General features: G+C 35.3%; 1 protein-coding gene across 8 annotated transcripts in view; it reads left to right on the top strand.

Moving 5' to 3' along the window:
- The window catches only part of CNOT6L (CCR4-NOT transcription complex subunit 6 like), a 103,174-nt gene extending 88,280 nt beyond the window's left edge, over positions 1-14,894 (top strand). For 7 of the 8 annotated variants that reach the window (XM_036251583.1, XM_036251568.1, XM_036251562.1 and 4 more), the window contains 3 exons: positions 413-640; positions 3,104-3,306; positions 8,281-14,889. In XM_036251583.1, coding sequence (XP_036107476.1) covers positions 413-640; positions 3,104-3,306; positions 8,281-8,493 — 644 coding nt within the window. In that variant the 3' untranslated portion in view covers positions 8,494-14,889. Of the gene's footprint in view, positions 1-412; positions 641-3,103; positions 3,307-8,280 lie in introns of all 8 variants that reach the window. The other variant, XM_036251593.1, reaches the window with a different exon arrangement.
- Positions 14,895-15,567: the final 673 nt, after the last annotated feature.

Here is a 15,567-nt window from a genome sequence, read left to right as displayed (position 1 = left end):
ATATTGGTTACATCATGGGCATATAGAGCAGGAGTCAGTGAACTTTCTCTAAAGGTCCACATAGTATTTTGTATGGTCCCCAGCACAGTCTCTTTAAAAAAAAAATTTTTTTTGAACTCTTTTAAAATATAAAAGCAGCCTTTGCACATACAGGCTGTACAAAAACAGGCTGTGGGTCAGATTTAGCCCATGGGCTGCATTCATTTTGTCGACCCTGATCTAGAGGACTTAACACCTGTGTCAGGATTACCAGAATCTCAGCACTTAGCTTCTGAGAACTCCTTTATGAGATAAAAGGGAAGATATAAATTAGTGGACAAGTGGCTGTGGATCTGGGGAGAAAACCTTAGATACTGCTTTTTTGATACATAAAGCATAACTTTATCTTCCTTTTTCCAATGTTTAAATTTAGGTATGAAGCCTATTCATGCTGCAGACAAACAGCTGCTTATAGTGGCAAATGCCCATATGCATTGGGACCCAGAGTATTCTGATGTGAAACTCATCCAAACCATGATGTTTGTCTCAGAGGTTAAAAACATTCTGGAGAAAGCCTCTAGCAGGCCTGGCAGCCCAACTGCAGATCCTAATTCCATCCCGCTGGTGCTATGTGCAGATCTTAACTCATTGCCAGATTCAGGTATTTATTACATCATTTCCTTATTGCTTTCAGTTTTGCTTTCACTTCTACTTGAAAGGCCAGTTAGCTCTTAACTTTTGAGTAGAGAATTTCTCTTTTAAATTAGGGAGTACATCAGTAAGAGTCCTATGGGTGGGACATGAGGTAAATGAGGAGAGTTAACAAACTATTTTCAAAGGTGTGTGCAGGGTTAAGGGACACAAAACAATGAATATGCAGTACTCTGCCACTAGGGGACTTAGGGACCCTTTACCATCCCTCTCCCTGAAGGGAAAGTGGTAGAAACTGTTATCAGAAATTGGAAAAATAGTTATAAAAAGAGGGCCACATAATAGGGGTGATTGTGCCCTGGCCAGTTTGGCTCAGTGGTTAGAGCGTTGGCCTGCAGTCCGGAAAGACCCGGTTTCGGTTCCCTAAGGGCACGTACCTCGGTTACAGTTTGTCCCCGGCCCTGGTTGGGTTATGCGGGTGGCAGCCTCTCGATGTGTCCCTTTCACGTTGATGTCTCTCTCTCTCTCTCTCTCTCTCTTTCTCTCTCTCTCCCTCTCCCCCTCCCCCTCTCTTTCCCTCCCACTCTGTCTGAACAAAAAATGGAAAAATGTCCTCTGGTGAGGATAAAAAAAAAAATAGGGGTGATTGCTTAATTAAGTGATGTGGTCAATTCCTGGCAAACTGACCAAAAGGGAGCCATTGGACTATATATTCGTACCTCACTCTGATCCTGTCTTCTGCTCTCCTGCCACTGTCACCCATTGCGGGGTGGGGGGAGGGGTTTGCAGTTGACGCAAGTGAAGGTCAGCTTCTTGAGGCACAGAGTGTAGTGGAGACATGATTTGAAGAGGCAACCAGAAAATATTCAGCTCAGATAGCTATCTAGCTTAATAACACTGGCAACTTTTAAGTGATTTTACTAAATGATATTTGAATACTGTTTAATAGGTACAGAAGCATGATCAGAGTTCTTCTAGGATTTCATTCAACAATAAATACAAAACAACCCAAATGCCTACACTTGAACTATTTATAGAAGTCACAAATCTAGAAAACATCTTTACTTTTTCTCCTTAGCAAATAAATGCTGAAATCATCCTTTCACAAATGTTTGTTCTTACCCGCTAGCCCCATTGATTGGCACCTTAACCATGTTCTCCTTTACTAATCCTGTGGGTTTTTTTTAGTTCAGTTGCTCTCAAGTACAATTATCCCCCATTTCATTTGATTTGTTTAAGCCAGTGAACTGTTATTTGGCAGCATGACATAGCTAATTCTGGAGCCAGACTATCAGGATTGGATCTTGGTTCTACCACTTATGAGCTGTGTAGTCTCTGACTAAGTTCCTCATTTTATAATAAGGGGATACTTATTTTATCTACTTCATAAAGTTGTTTGTGAGGTTTAAGTGTGAAAGCTCTTAGAACAGTGCCTGGCATGTAGTAAATGGTAGATAAATGGTAGTTCTTTTAAGCTATTCACAATATGGATAATGTGCTCATTTCTGATCACAAATAGAAAGAGATGGCTAATAGTGTTCACTAATCATCATCATGAGAAGAAGGGTTGTGATATTTTTTTCATGTTTACTTATTCACTGGAAGCAGTGTACTTTCTTTTAATGCTGCTCTCTTTGGCTGTTTAGACACATCTAATATATATATATATATATATTTTTTTTTTAATATGATTTTAGTGATTTTTCTAGAGATAGAGGAAGGAAGAGAGGGAGAGATATTGACATGAGAGAGAGAAACGTTGATCAGCTGCCTCCTGCATGCCCCCTACTGGGGACATGTGCCCTGACTGGGAATTGAATTGGGACCTCTCAGTCAATGGGACAATGCTTAATCCACACTGAGCCACACTGGCTGGGCTCTAATATTTCTGACCAAGTATTATATCCTTAGCATATAATGTCATACTGAGAAAAAAATCACTGTAGTTCAAAATAAATGACGTCGTTGCCTAGCTGAAACTAGACATTGTAATGTTGAAAATGCAAAATCTATTTTTGTTATGATTTTTTATTTTTTTATTATCTGTGTTATATTTTACATATTTCCAAAGTTGTTGATTGACTACATAGGAGGTGAAATACTAATGAAATAGTGGTTGGGATAATATTTTAAAAACATTTAGGGTCCAGACCTTCCTGGTGAATGCCATCCTCTGCCCTCGGAATCATCTTTAGCCTCAAAAAAAACCATTAAAACTGAGACTATTTCTGGGTGAACCTGATACTTTGTGCTGAAATAGTCAAATACCTTTCAGGTTGATTGAACCATATGAGATTGATGAAAACGGATTTTTTTAAAAACAATCACAGCAACAAAAAGGCAGTTTTATATTGCTTTAACCTAACAAAGAACACTGAACCAGGTGCATCCCACATGGCAATGGATTCTGGCCATGAAATTTTGTGTACAGTCCGAATGCTAAATGGTATTGTTTATCCCTTTATTCTACTAGGTGTTGTAGAATACTTAAGCAATGGAGGAGTAGCTGACAACCATAAAGACTTCAAGGAACTAAGGTACAATGAGTGTCTTATGAACTTCAGCTGCAATGGAAAGAATGGAAGCTCAGAAGGGAGAATCACACATGGCTTCCAACTGAAGAGCGCCTATGAAAATAACTTGATGCCTTACACCAATTACACCTTTGATTTCAAAGTGAGTGGTTGCTCTGGGCTGCTGTAGAAGTTATTTTATATAGAAGTTATTTTAAATATAAATGTGACAAGAAAGGTTTATATTATGCTTAATTGCATAATCTTCAGGAATTTTTAGATTCTCAGAATGTCTTTACTAACTGTGTACCTAAATGTAAAGAGGTTTGTTAGGTTTTGATTGTTTTTGTTGACTTAAGAATTCTTTTTAAACCTTTATTTGTTCAAATTCTTTTTTTTTATCCTCACCCGAGGACATTTTTTTCCATTTTTTTGTTCAGATAGAGTGGGAGGGGAGAAAGAGGAAGAGAGAGAGAGAGAAACATTGACGTGAAAGGGACACATCGAGTGGCTGCCACCCACACGACCAACCAGGGCCAGGCACAAACTGCAACCGAGGTACGTGCCCTTAGTGGGAACCAAATCTGGGTCTCTCTGGACCGCAGGCTGACGTTCTAACCGCTGAACCAAACCAGCCAGGGCTATTTGTTCAAATTTTAAATAATATTTGATAATAGCAAAAACTCCCAAAATGCTTTCTATGTGCCAGGCACTGGAAGCACTTATATTTATTAATATAGTTAAATTTCATCTGTCCATACCATCCCTAACTTTCATTAAGGATCCAAATAATAAGCAACCTGATATAGCTAAATTCACTTTGAATGAATTTATATAGTATTCTCTCAAAATTTTCTTAGTACTTTCCATTGATATCTTATTTATCTTTAAGTTTTTTAGGTTTCTTTGGGGGACGGTTGTACTTAGGGTCTTTTTTACACCCATAAAGTCATGCTAAAGTATTCCCAGGCAGTGGAACACTCCAGCCTCATAAAAGGAGAGAGATTTCTGTCGAGGACCAATTGTGCAACACCATTTGTTCTTTAGAAAGATTCGCTGTAGTGGTTTTCTGTAATTAACCCTTTCCCCTTTGCTAATTTTCTGATCACTCTGTCTGCCTACAGCTCTTCTATTGTACCTCTGTTTGATTATCTGACATTTCAGGCATCTGTCCTAAAATCTTATATTGAAAAAAAAAATGCAAATGTTAGAAAGTGATTTGATGTAAGAAGCCTAGAGGAATTTTAATAAAATACCAAATAAAATTTATGAAATGGGCTCTTAACATCTCCAATAACCTTTTTCTGTTTTCAGTGCTTGTTAGCCCCTTTCCAAGAAACAAATAGTAGGAAAACATGGAAACTTATATACTGATATAATTATTAGTCTGCTTTTGTAATCATGAAGTGGAAAAAAATTGCTTACAAGTTGAATCTAATTTTTAGTACTTTTGCAGTTAGAGTAGATAATACTGTCCAATGATAGTTGGTTTTGTTCATATCACTCATATTCAGTGATGTGCTAGTAAATATTTAATAGCTAGCTTTCTGGAACAATGAAGCCCTGATTTGTAGTGTTTGCTGATTTCTGTGGTGTAAGTACTCCCACTGTAGTAGATTTCAAACTCCCAACATAATACCTTTGAACACAAAGTTGGAATGAAGTGCTAAGGTAGCTAGTACTAGCGCACTCCAGCACACTGTTATTCTTGTGTAAGCTTAAAGGGAAACCTCCAGGTTTAATTATACATAGTTTACTATAGGTTACTTCCTGTTTTTGTGATTATAGTCACTTATACTAAACACACATACACAGACACAGAGTGTAATACATCTCTGCCAGTACAATCCCAGTAAACCTAAAATAAAGTTCTCCAAAGTAAGTGTTAGTAATTCTACAACTTGTATTGTTGCTTTGACATTTTTGTAGGTAAAAAGACCAAGTCATTTCTGCCGCATCTAGGCTTTCATAAAGGTTACTTTTGCCTTGCTTATAGAGTTAAAATTAGAAACAAAATTTGGGATATTACTCTTCCTCAGTTATCTGAATTGTTTTAAAATCCTTTGTTAATGTTTTTCAAAAGATCGTACATGTGTTCTTAAATAAAAAACCTTATTGAACCGTTTACATTGCCCAAATAAGTGTAGTTAAAGAACCGAAAGTACATGGATCAGAGTGTTTGCTGTTTGGATATGTAGGATAGGATAAGAAAGAAGGACAGCTATAAATATCTGTGGGAAAGAGGCACGTGTGGGAAATAATTAGTGCTATACCAGTATTGAAAGCAATCAGTAAAAAAGGAGAGGTAAAGTCAAATATAAAAATGTTCTATGATTGGTATTAAATACAGATCCAAATGCAGTATCCTGCCATTGCGTCAGTGGAGTGTTAAGTTTTATTTACCTAGCATTTGTTTACTTTCTGAGTCCTTGAATAAGTTAGAAATGTAGAAAAGTGGTACTTATTACTCAGATTCATTTAATCTATAGAACTGAGTTAGAGGGAACCAATGGGTAAGCAGGAAAATTACTTGCAGGCCAAGCATCTTAGTGAGTTTGTGCTGCTATAACAGAATATACCATAGACTGTATGGCTTATACAACAACAGAAATTTCTTTTTCACAGTTTTGGAGGCTGGAGTATAAGATCGGGGTGCCAGCATGTTTAGGTTCTAATAAAGGCCCTCTTCTGGGTTGCACACAGCTTTATCTTGTATCCTCACATGGCAGAGAGGGCGAGAGTGTTCTCTGGGATCTCTTTTATAGAACACTCATCCCATTCATGTGGGTTCCAACTTCATGACCTTTCACCTCCCAAAGCCCCACCTCCTACAACTATCACACTAGTTAGGATTTCAACATATGGATTTTGGGGGTACACAAACATTCAATTCATAAGTTGAATAAACAGCTTAATTCAAAATGTCTGCTGCTGTTCTCCCCACTCTGCTCTAAGGGCGTGCCTGAACTATTTAATGAATAGAGGAAGGACAGGTTTCCTATGTCAAGCAGTAAATCTTCCTCTGTTAAATTATGAAATATATGGTATATAATTTTCTCACATTTTTTTTTTTTACAAAACAAAGCTTAGCATGATGCTAGCTCATAAACTATTTTTATTGTTTTTACTTTTTTCTCAAATATAGTTCTACAGACTTAATATAGCCTTTACCAATATAAAGGCTACTTTTTCATAGTATATATAGTCTTTTAAAAAAAGAAACAGTTTGAATCAAAAAAGGTTAAGAATCATTAGTCTTATAAACCTCCTTTACAAATATGATAGAGTGGACAAATGTACGTGCATATGTACAAATTTTGGGTAGGTTCACAGACATAACCTTGCTAAGTGTTTTGATAAGAGCTTTTCTAATGTTTCAAACAAAGAAAATAGTTGCAAGAGATGTCTCCAATTAAATACATCTTACTTTCTGGAGTGTCTGACATTTTTCTTGAAGCCTATGTTTACAAAGGATTCTAACTAGCAGCTGGTGTGCATAATGACAGTCTAATAAAGTGATAGAATATAGATTTTATTCAACATAAGTAATTGAGAATATTTTGTTTTGTTTACTTTATAGCTGAAGAAAAGTGTAGTCTCACAAAGAAAAGTAAGACCATTATGACCCTTGTTAACCTTTTTTTCTAAAATGTCACTGCAAAAGTAGGCATTAACCAAATGAAGGGATAATACTTTGTACTAATATCATTTCTTGACTATTTGGACTTGAAGTATTAGTGGCAGAAAGTCCTCTCCTGGATTCAAGTATGTTTCTTAATTTGTGGTAAATTAAAGTTAAGGAACTGTTTTGTTACTTTGGTCTTGGTCATGTCAAAATCCAAAAACTAAGGTAATTGTTTTCAGAATTTTGCGATACAATTTTTCAAATTAAAAGTTCTTTTTCTTTCTTTCTTTTTTTTGAAAAGTATCCCATTTTACTGTGATACCATAGAAAATATTAGCTGGAACTCGTTATTTATAGTATTTGTAAATAGGTACTTCCAGATCTGGAAGTATTTCTCCATGCTTGGGCTCAAGCTTTCTTGATGTGGGTAGGAAGAAAATTGGACTTTACTCTTGCATACACAACCTGGGGCAGTAAAAGCATATTAATTTTGAAACTTACTGATCAAACTCTGAGAGACACATATATATGGTCCCTGTTGAATATTTTTTGCTAAATTATTGTCAGGCAGGAAGTAATCTAGCATTTAGAGTATCCCAGGATTTGTTAAAATGAGGATTCGAACCTAAAGAACAGATTAGAACAATGAACTGTATGCAGTTTTCTGTATCTATGTAACAAACAGGGGAAGCTGAACTAGAATTAGCAAATCTGAAACTGTGCTTTACCATGGCTTCCTTCAGCAGTGTTTGGATATCTTGCTCTGGCCAGTTTGGCTAAGTGGATAGAGTGTCCTCCCACAGACGAAGGGTCTTGGGTTCAATTCCCAGTCCAAGGACATGTACCTGGGTTGCAGGTTCAGTCCCCAGCTGTGGTCAGGGTCATGTGGGAGGCAACCAATCGATATCTCTCTCTCACATCGATGTTTCTCTCTATATATCTCTCTCTACCTCCCTTCCTTCCACTCTATCTAAAAATCAATGGAAAAATATCCTCAGGTTAGGATTAACAAAAAAGAAAAAGGAAAAAAATGTTTGGATATCTTGATGTGCAAATAATTGAAAATAATTCCAATTATCATTAAAAGAATTAATTTGAGTGATACCTTTTCATTAATTTTGTATTTGTATAAATATCTTTATTTTCTACTTATTGTAACTGTTAAAATTATAATTTTCATAATGCTTATACTGATATATTTTACTAACCCAAGCAAGCAAATTCTAAAGATGACTAGATATAATTTGGTGTGCTTAGCTTCTCAGTTTGCTTATCATTTATACACAAGTATAAGATTTTGTGATTTCAGTAGGGGACTGTTTCCCTATTGAGCCACCTTTATTTTATGTAACACCCATTGAAGACTTGAGCCTTATTTTTTTACCCATTGTCAAGAAATACAAGTCACTCAGGTATTTGGCTTTTGCAAATTATGGATTGTTCTTTGTATATCTTAAGTTTTTCTAAGCATGTATTTTTCTTTTTTTCCCTTAACTCCCAATCTCTTTTCAGGGCGTGATTGACTACATTTTCTATTCCAAGACTCATATGAACGTGCTTGGTGTCCTGGGGCCTTTAGATCCTCAATGGCTGGTTGAGAACAACATCACTGGGTGTCCACACCCACACATCCCTTCAGACCACTTCTCACTGTTAACACAACTTGAACTCCACCCTCCACTTCTGCCTCTTGTCAATGGTGTTCACTTGCCTAATCGGAGGTAGTGGAGTACTGCCCCGCAAAGACGGGGATCTGTTGCTATGGACCTGTACAGTTGTAAATCAAAGTTATGTAGGAGTGAAGTATGGCCATCCTTAAGCTGCTTCTTCAGGTTCCTTTCATTATGTGTTTGCTATAAGATTTTGTACATTTTTGTGCATATTGGTATCATTTGGCACTAGGGCTGGAACCAAAGTAATACTCTTTCTAAATTTTTAATTTATAACATGTTTTTAATTAAATTGGACCTTCTTCATATTAGGAGTCAGCATTCATAATTGATAAATCATCAGTTTAAGGCCCAACAACAATATATTTGTTTTTCCAAAACAAATATTTTTCTTTAAATGCTTTCAAATAAGCCAACCATTTTTGTAAAAGGCAATTTTTAAAAACTATGTAAGATTTTAAACTTGATGGTATGCCTTGTAGGGAAAACTTTCTTGAATTTCTGTTTTCCATTATAACAAACTGAATTTTGGCTCCCAAAGTCACTTGCACATAAACAAAGCACTTAAGTTTACTAGATCTATACATAAACTATGATATAGCCTCTTGCCATAATAAAAATTGAGAAATTAAAGATGGTTGCACAATATGCTTTCAAAATCAAGCAATTAACGGCACATGACATTTTGTTGGGCAAACACTTGTTGGTTTTTTGTTTTTTGGTTCTTTTTTTTGAGGAATCACTCTGAATTTTGTTCCCCTTTTAGTTATAGCCTTATTAGAAGTATTAATTCTAAGCCTGTCTCTCCAGTTTATTTATAGGGAAACAGCAGGTAATTTTTACTGCAACACATTTTGAAAATAGAATTTTTGGTATATTTAGGAGGCCCACAAAATTAGTGTCCGGTATTTTTCATTCCCATCTACCCTTTTCTGCCTCATTGTGCTAGGAAAATGTATTATATGATCTATGCCATTTTTGCTGTTATAGTCAATGTTAAAAAAATAACTACTGAATAAAAAGGCCCTGATCAAAGTTTTAGAAGGGGGAAGCTATCCAAATACTTCATGCGTTTCCCAAAGTAGGTCAAGTGACTGTTGGTTTTGGCTTTTTGAGGTGACAATAGAAAAGATTTAGGGAGGAGAGAGAGGCAGGGGGTAGTTGAAAACCTTGGATCATTTTTCCTGACTCTAGTTGCCAAATGGCTATTATATGCTTTAAGTCTTTGTTTCTGTTGTCTGTCAGGGTTGAATTAAGAAGCTACTGGTTTATTCCCAACTGTTAATGCTCTTTAGATATGTTGGAATCCTTTTTTGCCCATGAGGGGCCAGTTGAAAATCTGTGACTCAAGAGGCAGTGAAGATAATATCGTTTTCTGGGGGGGAAATTGGTTGGGTACTTGATGTTAATTATGGCACAGTAACAGGAAAAGGTTGTGTCTGTGTTTTTAAGTTTTTCTTTATTCTGCTTTTTTGCTGCTATAAGAGTTTTCTGAATTATATTTTAAACTTTTCATGCACTTTACTGTTTCTAGTCTCAAAATGTGATATTTTTAATAAACAAGAAATTTTCCATTATGTGAATGAAATTTTAAAAGAAAATAGCCTATATTTGTGTCTCACTAATATATAAAGTACAAGTCAAATTTAAATTATTTAATTAGTTTTAAATATATACAATTAGTCTCCTCTTTCAAACCTGACATCTTAGGCTGTTTTATTAGTCTTAAATGATGCTTTTCCTTTGGTTATTTTATACTAATTTCTTCCATAGTAAATTAATCAGGCTATATAATATAATATTTCCCTAAAGGGTAATTTTAGTGGGATGAGGGTGGTGGGATGGTGTACTATCATATATGGGACTGCATCAGAAGGTTTCTGTAAAGCCTAAACTCCCCTTTAAAAGTGCCTAGTGATGAGGCATTGTTTGTCATCTATTAAAATTGGAATGTCATTGTAATTGAGTAAATTTTGATGTAAATAAAATATTCTTTTAAAAATATGAAAGCACCAGAATAAACAAACACACAAAGAGACAACCCTTAAGATGACAGATTTTCCTCAATGTGCAGGTATCCCTTCTTATATACCTCAAGCATTTAACATCTAGCCATGCAAATTGATTACCTGAAGCATAGTACTGGAAAGTAGAATAGCATGAAAAACTTAATTTTGTGGACATTACCTTTTTTTGTAATCAGCTACTGTATGTTTTATTTTAAGTCTTTTGTTTTGGGTAGGTTTTCTGCTCTGGAGGTATATGCACTAACAAAACATTTTCCTCCTTTCATATACGCATGTTAATTAGCAATGTGAGCAATATTTCCTACCATACTTCACTCCCAATATTTTTTGAGATGTTTGTATAAAATGGAATTTAAAGTTCACTTATGATTGTATATGAACCACAGAGGAGCCCATTTATTAATAAAAAACTTTTTTAATAGTTAAATGTAGAGGGAAAAATAAAAAAAATTTGGGAAACATTGTAAACAGCTTAAGTTTATTTTGTGTATGATCGAGGCACTCTGTTGCAGGAAGGTGTGTAATTGGGTTCTCTCTGCTTCCAAATGCACTCTTTCAGACCATTCATTATCCTGTGTATTTTTAATGTGGTTTTAGTAAATGTTGGTAGTAACTTTGTTGAAGTAGGTAATTGTGTTATGTTTTGGGTGGCACACTTACTTGGGGCATGGTGACCCAAATTTCATGTGCACGGTTTCCCCTTAGCCCACTGCCCAACTTTCACACACTCTTCACCCTTTGTTCCCTTTGTAAAAGGAGTGGTATCTGTTTTGAGCTGCCAATTCAGATGATCAGAAATGCTGCTCTCCTCAGTATTGTCTTGTTAAAACCCATGCCATTTGGAACTTTGGCAGTGACAAGCCAAAAGGAAGAGGTGAATGACATATGGTATATATTCAGTGCGAATGGAATATTTATGCTCATATACTTTCTAGTTGTCAGAATAAGTTAATAAGCTTTATGCCATTGGGCTGCTGCATATTTTATCTGAAGATAAAAGAAAATTGGGGCATTTTTAGATTGTACTATGGTATTTTTTAACTTAACTATGATTTCTGGTATTTATCTAAGAACTGTAGTGTTCTTTAAATTTATTAAAACAGTGTTGTTTGAGGAAGGGAAAACTGCACTGTTTGCCATTACAACAGTCATGCAAGTGCATGTCAAGTCACCCACTCTCTCAGGCATCAGTGTCCGCCTCATAGCTTTACACATTGTGATGAGGAAAACGCAGCATCCTCAGGACTGACATCTGGGAAAGGCTCAAATCCACTTACTGCTCCTTGCTTGTTGACTTTGTTTTAAAATATTGTGCCTGGTGTCAACTTTTAAGCAACAGCACTGCCTAAAAGCAAGCAGAGAACAGAATCCCAGCACCATTCTATAGGCAACTTTTTAGAATTCAGATATAGTAAATCTGTTCAAGATTTATGATGTTTTATGTAAAAAAAATTTTGTACAATGTAGCTGAATATTTTTGTTTCATTTCTTTGATGTAAGGCATGTGAACGATTGTTTGAATTATCACATGTTAAAGTCAGGTATGGCACAATGGGTTCTGAGACCAGCTTTCCCCCTCCCATTTGCCTTGTTCCAAGCTCTTTTCTTTCAAATTACTTTTCTGATATTCATAGGCAAATATTTAATTTTACTAATAAGCATCCTGTGTGAATGTATTAAAGAAGCCACTGTGTTTTAGTGTTGTAGTTTGCAGAAATATAAAGCTTCATTTCTAATTTGTCCCTTTTCTTTGGTGTCTTAAAGTTATATATTAAATCACGGAGAAGCAAGGGAGAAAGTTGAATGATATCTGAGGCTCATCACTTAATTCTATGGTGGGTTACATTGAGGATATGGTACATTAAAACTGGAACATGGGCAAATGTATTGTGCTCCATTTTAAAATTGTATCTGCTAAGTCTAGTTAAATGGGTGAAAAATTGTTTGTATTTGAATTCCCAAGAGTTTCTAAAAATCACTAATGCCATCTATACTTTCAAATCAAATAGCAAGGTGTAGAGAAAGCACAAGAAAAAATAGTTAAATGTGTTTGATAGAACCAAAGACACATGGTTCATGATTTCTAATTCAAGGCTAGATTTTCCAGCAATAAAAATTGACTGTCCCAATACTTGTACCTAAGGTCTTATATTCTGAGAGTGAGGGATTTTAATAGCTTTGTAAAACACATTGACTTATCAGTAGCTTCAGTCCCAGAAAACATCATCAGTGTCTGGTACTTTCTGGCAGGCCATAGGAATAATGGCTTATAGCAAGCAAGGACTTTATGGCACATTTTCAAAATAGCATTCATCCATGATTATATTTTGACTGAAATGTGAATTTTCACATTTGTAAGGTAGTCTCTTTTTCTCCCACCTACCCTCTTTAAAAATAAAATCACCTTTTTGAATGTGTGTAGAAGATTTAACCTTTCCCTTCTGAATTGTATCATTTTTGTAGAATTCTGAATTATAGCTAGACAAATTGACTAGGGAAATTAGGATGTTTTCTAAGCCAGGAACTTCAACTAAAGTTTTGAAATTGTATACAGATGAGAAATTTTATACTATGGTTGCTTTGGGTGATTTAAATTTTTTAATAGCATCATGATCACCAAATTTGAATTCAAGCATTAGTAAATTAGTACATCTATAACCTGGCTTATTTACCAAAGTCATACTATGTTTAAGGACAGGATGCCAAGAGCATCTTTCATTTACAGAATGATATGTAAATCTTTATTATGTAAATATCACCTTAAAGCTTAAGGGTAAAAAAGAAAAATCTTATACCTATACTGCAGGGTATTCTGAACAAGATCCATGGAAAGAAAGGAGAAAAAAACGAAACATTTCTTTTAAAGATGTTAAGTGGGGAGCGTGCATGTTTTTTGTTTTAATCAAATACCTTCTTCATGTAAGTTTTTCTGTTAAATCATACATCCTACATCAAGAAATAGGGAGACACCAGGAAAAGCAAGCTTTATTAACCTAGTTAGTAATTTATTTTGGCATAAGTTTGTTTGGTTAGACTTAGGTTATTCTTGGAACCAAAGGAAAACAAGCATGTTGAGGTTTTATTCAACAAACATCATGCCATTGAAGCAATGGAAGTTTTTACTTTCAAAGCATATGAAATAACATTTCTGCCTATTAAATGTTAATTTTTATGGCACATATTATAACCAGCGTTGTATTGAAATTAGAAGTGTCATCAGAAATAAATCACATTATGAAAAGGGTATGCAAATGCCACGTGGTATGATTCTTTTGGCATTGGTACATTAGGCTTGCAGAAACTTTCAAAAGGCATAGTTTGGCGCCTATTAGTAGTTATTTTTGTTACAACAATCTCCCCGAATTTAGATAATTTCCTCGTTGGTATGTATGTCTGTTACTTTTAACTCTGAAGCATAAGAAGTGGTCCTTTCTTGTTCATTTCAGTTTTGTGTTAATTTCTGATTACTGATATATGTTTTTTTTTCAAGCTATCAATGATTATATATATCACATTTGTTTAATTATCTTAACTCACACAAATTGGCTCAGTGTTGATGTGTCAAATAATGGCTTTGCTTCTTACTGAATAGGCTTAGTTTCCTGCTACTTGTTTCAGTCTTGATGCAGTAAGTGATACAATAGTCTGGGTGTGTATGCAGAAACTACTGTCCTTCCTCTGCTTTACTTGCTAAAAATATATTCCCTTACCTGTGAAATTCCTGAGCGGTGCTCTGCCAACTTTGCGGGGGAGGGTTTGGATGGCTGTGTTACTGCACAATGGGTCTGGGATTGTTCAGTGTCGTGAGTGGCAAATTTCTTAAACACCAGCAGCACTGAGAAGTGCACCGTGGGCATTCGTACAGTTGTCCAAATACACTCAATTCTTTGATCTAGGAGAAGCTGAGGATAGAGTTTATTGAAGTTTATGGAATATTTTGAGGAGGATGAACATTTAAACTTTGCTTTTTGTTATCTCGAGTGGAGTGGTATGAACAGAGTTTTTGTTTGTTTGTTTTGAGAAAGTGTGTTGTACCTTTTCTCTGAAAGTTCCAGGTGTTGGTCAAATTTACCACAGATTAATTTGTATATTCTATTGTCATTTCTTTCAACTATAAAACAAGTGCCAACTCATTGTCCATGAGGTGACCTCTTCTACTCAGTTTACCATTTGAATTGGGAAGGGTTCATTTATTTTTCATACTTGGCATTAAATTGATTGTTTTGCATACATTTGAGTGATTCTGTGGCCTATAAAGTGTTTTTGTAACTGATTTAATGGTTGAAAGCAAAGCACATCAGTTTAAAATTGATTAAGTTGCTTTGGTAATTTTTCCCTGAATACTTGGTAGTTTCTATTGATATTATTCCAAAAACAAATCTGTTTTACATTGTGTATTTATTTTGCTTTTGTCCTAAAAAAAAAGAAGTCTAGCACTCAATCAATTTGTTATTGTATTCTATAATCAGTTTAAAATTTAAGATTTTCTTTTTTTTTAATTAGAAGATTTAATGAAGTGCCATGTAATTGTAGCTTACTAGTATTTAATGTTTAATAGATTGGTTTTGTAGTGTTCTAATCATTTAACACTCTGTCATCCTTGGAGAAAGTGGCTCTACTCGTATTAAACACATTCTCTCTGACAAAATCACCAGCTGATTTATTTTTCTATTTATTACAGTTAAACAGTTGATGAGGTCTCTATCTTGACCAAGCTGCTCAGCTGAGATGTTTTTCACAATAGACACTGTACAAAATGTGTGTGCAAAAGGACACAGTTGGGTGGTAGTATTTTTTCATTAATGTGAACATTGACTGAACAAAGCAGTCCTGCCTTTCAAATCTGTGGCAGCTCAGAAGGGAGGTGCTTAAGAACCTTAACTATTATGTCAGATGACAAAATACTTTTTTCCATTTTGGAGATTGGGTACTGCTCACACATGATGTATAGGGCTAAATATATGCTTGTTTCCTTGCACCTGTGTACTTCCCCTTCTCTCCCTCACTTTTCTTTCCCTGTAGGCAATAAATGGCCATTTTGCAACTGCATACCTTTGTGTTGTTTTTTTACTCTTTATGTGTGCAGTGTAAGTGTCTGCGTT

The sequence above is a fragment of the Molossus molossus genome, unplaced genomic scaffold, assembly GCF_014108415.1.
Source record: "Molossus molossus isolate mMolMol1 unplaced genomic scaffold, mMolMol1.p scaffold_m16_p_1, whole genome shotgun sequence".
NCBI lineage: Eukaryota > Metazoa > Chordata > Mammalia > Chiroptera > Molossidae > Molossus > Molossus molossus.
The sequence above is the reverse complement of the archived record's forward strand: the minus strand, read 5'-3'. Positions and strand labels throughout refer to the sequence as shown.